Genomic DNA, 13,679 nt, shown 5'->3' on the forward strand with positions numbered 1-13,679 from the left:
AGCTGTCTTGCTGCGTGCGGAGTGGGCAAGGGCCCTGAGCTGATGATGAGCCGAACCACCCTGACTGTGCCAGTTCACCCGAACCCTCTAAGCTGCATTTTTATAATCTGTATATAATAACAATAATTCATTATAGAATGTGCTTAAATCAGCGTATTGATCAATGTACTGATCATCGCTATAAAGAATTAAAGGCAGTAACTAAACTAGTGAATGCCAATTTTCACTGATAAGTACACGTAGATATCTCATTAGTAATATTATACTAATAAGCTCACTAAATATCAAATTACGTCATAATATGATCGAGCATTTATTGGTAAAATCGGTACAGTAAAAGGACATGAATACATTTTTATTAATGGTATAATTATATAAGAGAGGCTTCAATAACCAGGCCTACGGAATTCTTGGAACAGTGGAATCAGCTCTCTTGAGGTAAGAACATATGTTAGCTCCGATTTTACAAGATGAAATATACAATGCCATGAAATCATTTGTAGTTTATTTTTTTATTTCTTATGTTTTCCATGGGTTCGTTAATACTTTGAATATATAATTTATTTATATATAATAATTTCTTGCTTTAAATCTATACACATCGAAAGTCGTTTAAACAATAATTATATAAATTCAGCACCAAACTCTTTGCAATTTTGTACAAATGTCACTTTATTATATATTTAGTGTGCGGTGCAGTATGACGTCTAATTTCAAAATATGTCACTATTTTTAATGTTTGAATAAGGGTCATAACATAATAATTAATGTCTTTCTAAGATAATCTAAAATACGGTGGCCAAGTGATTGCATGACCAGACAGAAAGACGACATAGCCCAACCTGTCAATTTCCGTATCTGCTTTGTTTAATTAACGTTTAATTTGGACATGACAAGGGGATAATCCAAGATTGACTTTATATTTCGGGCGTGCAGTTCAATATCGGGTGTGTCCATGTTGGGCGATACATGCACGACACCTTGCAACTGTTGATTAACTTGTGTATGGTTTTAATGCAATGCGCAGTGCAATTAATTTCATGAGACCTTTGCTATGTGTCTTTTTTAGACCTACCACGCCCTACTCACTTTTTTCTTGTCCAAACATTTGGGCAACTTGGGATATTGACGTCCCTCCTCCAACAAAAGTGTTTAGGGGCGTGGCCTAAAGCCACCGACCCAACGGTGCATGGGTGAGGTGACAATTGTTTTCTTTGGCTGATATGTAGACTTGTGAAGACTTAGAAAGGTATACGGATACGTCAGGAAGCGGTCAATATACAAGTGTAGCAATTTCTTTTCTGTTCTTGACACTGTGAACAGTTAAAATAGCAATTAATGTTCGAAACGAGCTTTTTATGACTGAAATATTTGGGTACCATAAACGGTGACTGCCCCGCATCTTGACAAGGGTAATCCCCATTGTGTTCGTTAATCAACATACATCTGTCCATCCAGCTTTCGTTTACTTCAAACTATAAAATTGATATATGAACAATTGATAAAAAGAATGAGCACCGTACATTTGTCTAATTTTACATTTAACATTTCCAATTACATAATTCACAGCAAAAAAAAACATAATTATTCGTGAAAACCCAAGTGCCGATCCCCCATAGGATTTGTAACAAACTGCAAATCAACCTCCTTATTTGCAACAGTACAAGTGGAATACTGTTTTTTGTCTGTAATTCCTTTACCGCCCAAATCATACTAAATTGTTATCATGTTCACTCATTCATTGGGATAAATTTTAAAGGTTTTCACACAGTACAGTATATGTGAATATAGTTCACCTTTTGTGAAATATCACCAATTGGTTGTGTCATACGTGAGCCCCCACTAAAAACCCCTATTACCAGTCTTACCAGTGATCAATCTCCGGTGAATTTGTACCAAACACTATAGGCGCTGGACAAGTAGGAAGACCCTGCAATAAACCATTCTCTGGTTCATGCTATTTCTTTTTCTCAAATTTAATTTTTGTCAAACATTTGTTAAACGTATACCCTGTGTGTGTGTTTGTTGTTTAACGCCGCACTCAGCAATATTCCCATATGACGGCAGTCTGTAAATAATCCAGTGAATGACATCATGAGCATCGATCCACGCAATTGGGATCGATGACGTGCATCAACCAAGTCAGCGAGCCTGACCACCCGATCCCGTTAGTCGCTTTTTACAGCAAGCATGGGTTGCTGAAGACCTATTCTACCCCGATCTTCACCGGTTACGTATGCCCTGAACATGTAAAATCTTCAAAGTTGCTATGTTGACTTTACTTGCCCTTAAATAACTGTAATACTTCGGAGTGCTATCATTTTTCATTCTTTCAACACTATTTTATTGTCTTGTTTAAATTTTGGATTGTATGTCCAGAGAGAGAAGTTGTTTATGTAAGTAGGATACACGTTCCGTTTTCTGACATTTGCTATAGATGTCGATATAAACCATAAATAACAATTGTATATAGTGAATTTATCTGACACATTAAATCAGGATTATATGGTGAATAGAGAACTATACATAATTTTATATAGCTTAAGTATTCTTATAAAATAGAAAAATGTTTCATTCTGTGTACTTTTGTTCCAGAAGTGTGTATACAAATTAAGGTTTGAGTTCATACGCACTGAAACACATGTTTTCAAAATGAAATTGTCAGAACGAGTTTGAATTTTCTGGGTATTTTTCCAAAAGATGTTATTCCAAATTGCATATATAAATGTACTCTTGAATTAAAAAATGTAAAGGAACCTGACATTCGGAAAGACATCAAACTGGTGTTAATTTACACAAATGATTTGTTTGTTTGTTTGTTGTTTAACGCCGCACGCAGCAATATTTCTGCTAAATGACGGCGGTCTGTAAATAATCGAGTCTGGACCAGACACTCCAGTGACTGATGCCATGCGCATCGATCTACGCAACTGGGATACGATGACATACATCAACGAAGTCCGAGCTTGACCACCCGATCCCGTTAGTCGCCTCTCACGGCAAGCAAGGGCTGCCGAAGACCAATTCTACCCCGGACCATCCCAGGTCTTACAAAAATGAAAACACATGGTTAACTTCAGAATCCTGGCGTGATGGTATACTAGTCTGTATCAGAGTGCTGAAATGAAATTGATTTGACCTGGGCCACCCGTGCCCCCTATTATAATATAGGAACTGTCAAAGTAAAAAGTCTGATTTTAAAGTGACAGCTTGGCTTCTTTTCATGACGTTGGTTGATCTTCCAGATCACTATGATGTTGGGCATAGTTTTTCTTGGTGTCTTGGGCGTGTCCATGGCCGATGTAATGACGCGAGAGAATAAGGAGATCATTCTCAGCCTACACAACGAGGGACGGGAGGCACTGAATCACAACCAAGTTCCCAACGAACCTGGAGCGGCTGATATTCCTGATCTCGTGAGTAGTTGAATTGAGTGAGTGAGTGAGTATGGTTTTACGCCGCTTTTAGCAATATTCCAGCAATATCACGGCGGGGGACACCAGAAATGGGCTTCACACATTGTGCCCATGTCGGGAATCGAACCCGGGTCTTCGGCGTGACGAGCGAACGCTTTGACCACTATAGGCTACCCGACCGCCCCAGTTGAAGTTAGAGATCCCTGTCATGATATCATTGTTATCATACAAAGTACAGTACGAACACTGTTTATAACGAACACGCATAAAACGAACTGACCGATATAACGAATTTATTTTTAGCCCATGTGTTGCATATATGCTGTATATATGCTTATAACGAACTACGGTTATTACGAAATAATATTAGTGGCCCCTTTGAGTTCGTTATAACCGTAGTTTACTGTATGCTGTATATATGCTTAAACGAACTACGGTTATTACGAACTAAAATTAGTGGTCATTTTCAGTTCGTTATAACCGTAGTTTACTGTATTTCAAGATAATGTCGAGTGCATGAAATGTATTCATATACTGTACGTTTAAATACTGTTTATGTCAGACATGGAACGAAAACTTGGCGAGAAAAGCTAAGCAACATGCAGACACGTGTCAGTTCAAGCATTCAACAAGCCCTAAGTACGGAGAGAACCTGTATATTGAGAAGTCAAGTCGGTCGGAAGCAGAGGTTATCAGGAGAGGTTTCATCGCTTGGTGGGAGGAGGTGGGCACGTTCCGATTCAATGACAAGTCATGCAACCCTACTCAGAGTTGCCATTACTCACAGGTACTGATGCTGTTTTTTCCAAGGGTCCTTCCCGTCTTTATATTTTGTTGAAACTATATGTGCACCTACAAATATAATACAAAGCTAATTGGTTTTTATTTAATACAACATCAAACTTTGTTCAGTTATTGTTTTCACGTGATATTTATAAAGGTAAACACGGGAACAAGTCAAAATAGAGAATTTCATGGGATATCATTTTGGCCAATGATGCGTCAAATTAAGTTTACCTTTTTAAATAGGTGAGCATTTTCTTGCCTTTGCATGTGTTTGTGACCGGTGCCACCGGTAGGGTAGGATACCTCCATCTTACGGTTTTCGCAAACACTTGATATCATCACTATCTGATGGGAATATATAAACGCCATCATGCTTAAGATCTAGCAATGGACTCTGCGTTTAGCAGAGCTTACTTATGATCGTGGTGATAAGGAAGAGAATTTATGGATGTCAGCTTCTGATGAAGGAGTAAGCATGTACTCCGAAATGTTGTGTTCCTCATAATAAAGAAGTTGACATCCATAAATTCGCTTTCTTATGTGTATCACTACTAACTGCCTTTCAAGACATCATGGTAGAAGCTTTGTCGCTTTTATTTATTTCGTTGATGGGTTTATTATTTATTTATTCATTCCATTTTAAATTTCTAAACGTACAACCCTTCTTTATCTAAGACGATTGAAGGTGTACTGGCGGATCGCATTTGCGTTACAAAGATGCCTATTTTTATAAATGAAAATTTGAAATTGTCTCGCACGTATTGATGGATACAAGTTATGGCAAAGTGTCTGGATATGTTGTTTTCCGCATTAGAGATATACAGATGTTTGACAATAATACGCACTAAACAGCATGAAGCTGCAGTCCAAATCTGAGCAGTAATATAGTCGATACCGTCATCGTTGTTATAAATTTTCAGTTATCAGTATCTTTACGTGATAACAGTTACTTCCAAAACTGTGTGTACATGTTCCTTTTTTATTTGTTTCGCGCGAACCTACTCGAAGAAATTTCTGAAAATATGGCTGACATAATGAAATAAACATTGGTTTCATAAAATAAATACGTGGGCTCATGCGGATAACATTTATCATGTATTTCACTGTTCCGTTATCAACTTGACGCAACTGTGTTCTGATGCGAAGCATACATAACTTGATATAAAATGCTGTACACCTTTAAAGACAGTGTGTCTGAATTCATGATTCATCTCTCGGATTGATTGATTGAGTATGGTGTTACGCTTTTAGCAATATTCCAGCAATATCACACCAGAAATGAGCTTCACACATTGTAGCCATGTCGGAAATCGAACCCGGGTCTTAGGCGTGACGAGCGAACGCTTTAACCACTAGGCTACCCGACCGCCCCTCATCTCTCGGAACTACGTAACATGTTGGAACTAATTCACAAGATCAAGTGCCTTCACAAATCACGTTGCTCTCTTTGTCTGTCACCCTGTGGCGTTTTCTTTTAAACTAGGACCCAGTACCCCGAGTTTGTGTTGAGAATCGAGTCACAATTTGTTATAAAGTGTTGTCTGGCTCATCGTCGTGACCCAACGGCATGGGGCAAATGACTATCCGTCTGGCAAGTGTTCGAATATTTTCAGGCCATCATGGATATAGTGTTCCTGTTACATTTCACAGACCCGTGAAGATCCAGTGTAGAATAGATCTTCAGTAATCCATGCTTGTCAATCAGTTTATTCATATATAACTGTAAGGCCACAGGCCCATAGTACAGAATAGATGACAATGTGGAAGCGGTTAGGAATGTTACAAGGATTCATTTCTTAATAACATGGCATGATATATAAAGAGAGAGAGATTTTGTATAGCCGTTTTGCTCACATGTGAAATTAAAGAGATAAACTTGTATTTATTTGGATGTACATAGTATTTCTGTTCAGTATATTTTTTCCTTAAATTAAGATATTCACAACATACAAGTAGAAAATGAAATTCATCTTCGACAACATTTAAAGAACATTGTTTACATAATCTTAAACATTTGGGTATTTTGTTGTGCCTGCCAACTTCAACCATTAACCTGTGTGAGCTGCATCTAAATTGTGTTAATGATATTCTGCATTTTCTTATATTTACATCAGTTAAATATTTTTCTGCGCATATTTGCATTTTAAAATATCTATAATATTCGTATTTGCTAGAAACATCTACAGTAGATCTCCATGTTTGAAAGTACATGTCAAAAAGCGTCTGTCTTATTTTCGAGATGAACATGGCATGATTCTCTAAGAAACATTGGTTTTCCCAGATGTAACCATACCCACATTTATACAGTAGACATTTAACATTGTATGCCCAATTTTGATCTCCATTCTTTTCATACAATAGCATCATATTATAACATTTTTTTGGCAATCTACCTACTGGCATTTTTAGTAATTTTAACCAGTATCTTATGATTTTTAAATAGTGATATATATACAAGGGCATGCGACCACATTCACCATAAACCATTACGTTAGACGTACTATGTTTAACACCAAGAAATCTTTTGCATGCGTATAAATGTACGGATTTAATTTCTTTAGCCTCTGCAAAACCCCATATTTCTGAACCATAGGAAAGAATAGCAGCTATTTTTGTGTCAAAGATTTTGAAGAAAGATTTATAAGCACACTCGCTAAAATGTTCAAACGTTTTTAAAATGCCCAATAGCATCTTTTTAGCTTGGATTGCTGCATTACATATATGTCGGTTCCATGATAATTTACTTGAAAATATTACACCAAGATATTTATATGAGGTTTCAGTTTTGAGTAATTGTCCCCGAAAGTACCACTTTTCGTTTTGTCGTAAGAGGCGACTAACGGGATCGGGTGGTCAGGCTTGCTGACATGGTTGATCGTATCCCAAGGTCCCAGGTCATTGTATCCCAATTGCGTTGAACAATACTCATGATGTCAATTTGAAGTATTTGATAGTGATTCATACAATCTTGCTCATGATATAGGCATATTCGTGCAATGGCTATTCACAGATAATCTAATCGCTGCAGTTTTAAAATAATGAATTTATCATCTCCAGGTAGTCTGGGAGGAGACCCGTGAACTTGGCTGTGCTTTAAAGAACTGCCACACTATCCCTCAGTTCCGAGGCTTTACGGACGTATGGTTCCTGGTCTGTTACTACGACCCAAAGTAAGTACATATCCTTTAATTCACGCCCCCAAAGACCCCAGTGTTGATGCTTGTTAGTACATATCCTTTAATTCACGCCCCCAAAGACCCCAGTGTTGATGCTTGTTAGTACATATCCTTTAATTCACGCCCCAAAGACCCCAGTGTTGATGCTTGTTAGTACATATCCTTTAATTCACGCCCCAAAGACCCCAGTGTTGATGCTTGTTAGTACATATCCTTGAAATTCACGCCCCAAAGACCCCAGTGTTGATGCTTGTTAGTACATATCCTTTAATTCACGCCCCAAAGACCCCAGTGTTGATGCTTGTTAGTACATATCCTTTAATTCACGGCCCCAGTGTTGGTGCTTGTTAGTACATATCCTTTAATTCACGGCCCCAAAGTACCTAGTGTTGGTGCTTGTTGTAAGTACATATCCTTTAATTCACGGCCCCAAAGTACCTAGTGTTGGTGCTTGTTGTAAGTACATATCCTTTAATTCACGGCCCCAAAGTACCTAGTGTTGGTGCTTGTTAGTACATATCCTTTAATTCACGCCCCCAAAGACCCCAGTGTTGGTTCCTGGTCTGTTACTACGATCCAAAGTAAGTACATATCCTTTAATTCACGCCCCCAAAGACCCCAGTGTTCATGCTTGTTGTAAGTACATATCCTTTAATTCACGGCCCCAAAGATCCCGGTGTTGGTGCTTGTTAGTACATATCCTTTAATTCACGCCCCCAAAGACCCCAGTGTTGGTGCTTGTTAGTACATATCCTTTAATTCACGCCCCCAAAGTACCTAGTGTTGGTGCTTGTTAGTATATATCCTTTAATTCACGGCCCCAAAGACCCCGGTGTTGATGCTTGTTAGTACATATCCTTTAATTCACGACCCCAAAGACCCCAGTGTTGGTGCTTGTTAGTACATATCCTTTAATTCACGACCCCAAAGACCCCAGTGATGCTGCTTGTTAGTACATATCCTTTAATTCACGCCCCCAAAGTACCTAGCGTTGGTGCTTGTTAGTACATATCCTTTAATTCACGGCCCCAAAGACCCCGGTGTTGATGCTTGTTGTAAGTACATATCCTTTAATTCACGGCCCCAAAGATCCCAGTGTTGGTGCTTGTTAGTACATATCCTTTAATTCACGGCCCCAAAGACCCCAGTGTTGATGCTTATTGTAAGTATTTATCCTTTAATTCACGCCCCCAAAGACCCCAGTGTTGATGCTTATTGTAAGTATTTATCCTATAATTCACGGCCCCAAAGACCCCAGTGTTGATGCTTGTTGTAAGTATTTATCCTTTAATTCACGCCCCCAAAGTACCTAGTGTTGGTGCTTGTTAGTACATATCCTTTAATTCACGCCCCCAAAGATCCCAGTGTTGATGCTTATTGTAAGTATTTATCCTTTAATTCACGCCCCAAAAGTACCTAGTGTTGGTGCTTGTTAGTACATATCCTTTAATTCACGGCCCCAAAGACCCCAGTGTTGGTGCTTGTTAGTACATATCCTTTAATTCACGCCCCAAAGACCCCAGTGTTGATGCTTGTTAGTACATATCCTTTAATTCACGACCCCAAAGACCCCAGTGTTGGTGCTTGTTAGTACATATCCTTTAATTCACGACCCAAAAGTACCTAGCGTTGGTGCTTGTTAGTACATATCCTTTAATTCACGGCCCCAAAGACCCCGGTGTTGATGCTTGTTGTAAGTACATATCCTTTAATTCACGGCCCCAAAGATCCCAGTGTTGGTGCTTGTTAGTACATATCCTTTAATTCACGGCCCCAAAGACCCCAGTGTTGATGCTTATTGTAAGTATTTATCCTTTAATTCACGCCCCCAAAGACCCCAGTGTTGATGCTTATTGTAAGTATTTATCCTATAATTCACGGCCCCAAAGACCCCAGTGTTGATGCTTGTTGTAAGTATTTATCCTTTAATTCACGCCCCCAAAGTACCTAGTGTTGGTGCTTGTTAGTACATATCCTTTAATTCACGCCCCCAAAGATCCCAGTGTTGATGCTTATTGTAAGTATTTATCCTTTAATTCACGCCCCAAAAGTACCTAGTGTTGGTGCTTGTTAGTACATATCCTTTAATTCACGGCCCCAAAGACCCCAGTGTTGGTGCTTGTTAGTACATATCCTTTAATTCACGCCCCAAAGACCCCAGTGTTGATGCTTGTTAGTACATATCCTTTAATTCACGACCCCAAAGACCCCAGTGTTGGTGCTTGTTAGTACATATCCTTTAATTCACGACCCAAAAGTACCTAGTGTTGATGCTTGTTGTAAGTACATATCCTTTAATTCACGACCCCAAAGACCCCAGTGTTGGTGCTTGTTAGTACATATCCTTTAATTCAAGGCCCCAAAGGTCCCAGTGTTGGTGCTTGTTAGTACATATCCTTTAATTCACGACCCCAAAGACCCCAGTGTTGGTGCTTGTTAGTACATATCCTTTAATTCACGACCCCAAAGTACCTAGTGTTGATGCTTGTTAGTACATATGCTTTAATTCACGGCCCCAAAGTACCTAGTGTTGGTGCTTGTTAGTACATATCCTTTAATTCACGCCCCCAAAGTACCTAGTGTTGATGCTTGTTAGTACATATCCTTTAATTCACGGCCCCAAAGTACCTAGTGTTGGTGCTTGTTAGTACATATGCTTTAATTCACGGCCCCAAAGTACCTAGTGTTGATGCTTGTTAGTACATATCCTTTAATTCACGCCCCCAAAGACCCCAGTGTTGGTGCTTGTAAGTACATATCCTTTAATTCACGGCCCCAAAGTACCTAGTGTTGGTGCTTGTTAGTACATATCCTTTAATTCACGGCCCCAAAGACCCCAGTGTTGATGCTTGTTGTTAGTACATATCCTTTAATTCACGCCCCCAAAGACCCCAGTGTTGATGCTTGTTAGTACATATCCTTTAATTCACGACCCCAAAGTACCTAGCGTTGGTGCTTGTTAGTACATATCCTTTAATTCACGCCCCCAAAGACCCCAGTGTTGGTGCTTGTTAGTACATATCCTTTAATTCACGACCCAAAAGTACCTAGTGTTGATGCTTGTTGTAAGTACATATCCTTTAATTCACGACCCCAAAGACCCCAGTGTTGGTGCTTGTTAGTACATATCCTTTAATTCAAGGCCCCAAAGGTCCCAGTGTTGGTGCTTGTTAGTACATATCCTTTAATTCACGACCCCAAAGACCCCAGTGTTGGTGCTTGTTAGTACATATCCTTTAATTCAAGGCCCCAAAGGTCCCAGTGTTGGTGCTTGTAAGTACATATCCTTTAATTCACGACCCCAAAGACCCCAGTGTTGGTGCTTGTTAGTACATATCCTTTAATTCACGACCCCAAAGTACCTAGTGTTGATGCTTGTTAGTACATATGCTTTAATTCACGGCCCCAAAGTACCTAGTGTTGGTGCTTGTTAGTACATATCCTTTAATTCACGCCCCCAAAGTACCTAGTGTTGATGCTTGTTAGTACATATCCTTTAATTCACGGCCCCAAAGTACCTAGTGTTGGTGCTTGTAAGTACATATCCTTTAATACACTGCCCCAAAGTACCTAGTGTTGGTGCTTGTTAGTACATATCCTTTAATTCACGGCCCCAAAGTACCTAGTGTTGGTGCTTGTTAGTACATATCCTTTAATTCACGGCCCCAAAGTACCTAGTGTTGATGCTTGTTAGTACATATCCTTTAATTCACGGCCCCAAAGTACCTAGTGTTGGTGCTTGTTAGTACATATCCTTTAATTCACGGCCCCAAAGTACCTAGTGTTGGTGCTTGTTAGTACATATCCTTTAATTCACGGCCCCAAAGTACCTAGTGTTGGTGCTTGTTAGTACATATCCTTTAATTCACGGCCCCAAAGACCCCAGTGTTGATGCTTGTTAGTACATATCCTTTAATTCACGACCCCAAAGACCCCAGTGTTGATGCTTGTTGTAAGTACATATCCTTTAATTCACGCCCCCAAAGACCCCAGTGTTGGTGCTTGTTAGTACATATCCTTTAATTCACGCCCCCAAAGACCCCAGTGTTGATGCTTGTTGTAAGTATATATCCTTTAATTCACGCCCCCAAAGACCCGAGTGTTGATGCTTGTTGTAAGTACATATCCTTTAATTCACGCCCCCAAAGACCCCAGTGTTGGTGCTTGTTAGTACATATCCTTTAATTCACGGCCCCAAAGTACCTAGTGTTGATGCTTGTTAGTACATATCCTTTAATTCACGGCCCCAAAGTACCTAGTGTTGGTGCTTGTTAGTACATATCCTTTAATTCACGCCCCCAAAGTACCTAGTGTTGGTGCTTGTTAGTACATATCCTTTAATTCACGGCCCCAAAGTACCTAGTGTTGGTGCTTGTTAGTACATATCCTTTAATTCACGGCCCCAAAAGACCCCAGTGTTGATGCTTGTTAGTACATATCCTTTAATTCACGGCCCCATAGTACCTAGTGTTGGTGCTTGTTAGTACATATCCTTTAATTCACGGCCCCAAAGTACCTAGTGTTGGTGCTTGTTAGTACATATCCTTTAATTCACGGCCCCAAAGTACCTAGTGTTGGTGCTTGTTAGTACATATCCTTTAATTCACGGCCCCAAAGACCCCAGTGTTGATGCTTGTTGTTAGTACATATCCTTTAATTCACGCCCCCAAAGACCCCAGTGTTGGTGCTTGTTAGTACATATCCTTTAATTCACGCCCCCAAAGACACCAGTGTTGGTGCTTGTTAGTACATATCCTTTAATTCACGCCCCCAAAGACCCCAGTGTTGATGCTTGTTGTAAGTACATATCCTTTAATTCACGCCCCCAAAGACCCGAGTGTTGATGCTTGTTGTAAGTACATATCCTTTAATTCACGCCCCAAAAGACCCCAGTGTTGGTGCTTGTTAGTACATATCCTTTCATTCACGCCCCCAAAGACCCCAGTGTTGGTGCTTGTTGGTACATATCCTTTAATTCACGCCCCCAAAGACCCCAGTGTTGATGCTTGTTGTAAGTACATAGCCTTTAATTCACGGCCCCAAAGACCCCAGTGTTGATGCTTGTTAGTACATATCCTTTAATTCACGCCCCCAAAGACCCCAGTGTTGATGCTTGTTGTAAGTACATATCCTTTAATTCACGCCCCCAAAGATCCCGGTGTTGATGCTTGTTGTAAGTACATATCCTTTAATTCACGCCCCCAAAGATCCCGGTGTTCATGCTTGTTGTAAGTACATATCCTTTAATTCACGCCCCCAAAGATCCCGGTGTTCATGCTTGTTGTAAGTACATATCCTTTCATTCGCGGCCCCAAAGACCCCAGTGTTGATGCTAGTTGTAAGTACCGAATGAATCGGTATCCATGCCGTGACAAAACAGTGATTCCAAGACCCTGGATCAGGGATGGTTCATCAAGTATTTCAATATTATCTTGTTTCAAATAACGATGACATGTTCCTCATGTTTTTCGATTCAAGCGCACCTCTTTGATACATTCCATCCGAGCAAATTATATATTCAGTAACAATTCCTGTCTAAGAAATGATATATTTGTGTTAATGTTCCAGGGGTAATTGGATCGGAGAGGAAGCATACCAGCCAGGTAAATACATGTTAATATCTTATTTGAAACTCAACTGCTAATAAAATTAGCATAAAATTTGGCATAAAATGCTTCGCCCTAATTGCAAAAGTTCTTGACTAAAAACGTGTATGTTTTGGTTTTCGAAATCTGGCGCACATCTGGACTATTTAGATGGACTATTCAGGATGTGTGAATACGTTCCTCGTTCCAAGTGTGGAAGACATGGTATTCGGCATAGTAACATGAATATTGCTATATTCAATTCGAATTTGACAGAAATTCCTTGATGTGATTGGATTTCCTCTGCATTTTACTTAGTATGTTGTTCTATTGTCAAGGTTTAATGACGGTGCCATATTACTGCATGAATGAATTATATGTTCACAATTTATATACATGTGCAGAGTGCCATGGAATTTTTTTTATTAACAATGTCTATCAAGAATGCCTGGTTCGAAAGAGCTTGTTGGGCATCGGCTGGTAAATAACACCCGGAAATACGAATATACATATATGTTTATTGTCTAAGTGAATGTATGTGCCGTTAACTTGACCGGTATAGGCATCGTATAACATTTGTTTGTTTGGTTTACAGCTAAATAAAGACTTCAAAGGATGGATACTAATAGACGACGTTGGACTGGATGTTGTCTATTAAACATGTTAATGTGAAAACAAAATAAAGCAAAGTGAATGCAAAAAGGCGCATACTCAAA

At 39.5% G+C, this 13,679-nt stretch overlaps 1 protein-coding gene across 1 annotated transcript; it reads left to right on the forward strand.

The window, feature by feature from the left end:
* The first annotated feature begins 326 nt into the window (after window positions 1–326).
* On the forward strand, window positions 327–13,679 carry LOC124141096 (pathogenesis-related protein PR-1 type-like). The gene is made up of 6 exons (XM_046509001.2): window positions 327–438; window positions 3,246–3,416; window positions 3,979–4,203; window positions 7,260–7,372; window positions 12,947–12,981; window positions 13,559–13,679. The coding sequence occupies exons 2-6, from the start codon at window positions 3,252–3,254 to the stop codon at window positions 13,564–13,566; spliced, it is 546 nt and encodes a 181-aa protein (XP_046364957.1). The 5' UTR covers window positions 327–438; window positions 3,246–3,251; the 3' UTR covers window positions 13,567–13,679.

This window comes from Haliotis rufescens, unplaced genomic scaffold (assembly GCF_023055435.1).
Source record: "Haliotis rufescens isolate VD_foot unplaced genomic scaffold, xgHalRufe1.0.p SCAF_2, whole genome shotgun sequence".
In the NCBI taxonomy this organism is placed as follows: Eukaryota; Metazoa; Mollusca; class Gastropoda; order Lepetellida; family Haliotidae; genus Haliotis; species Haliotis rufescens.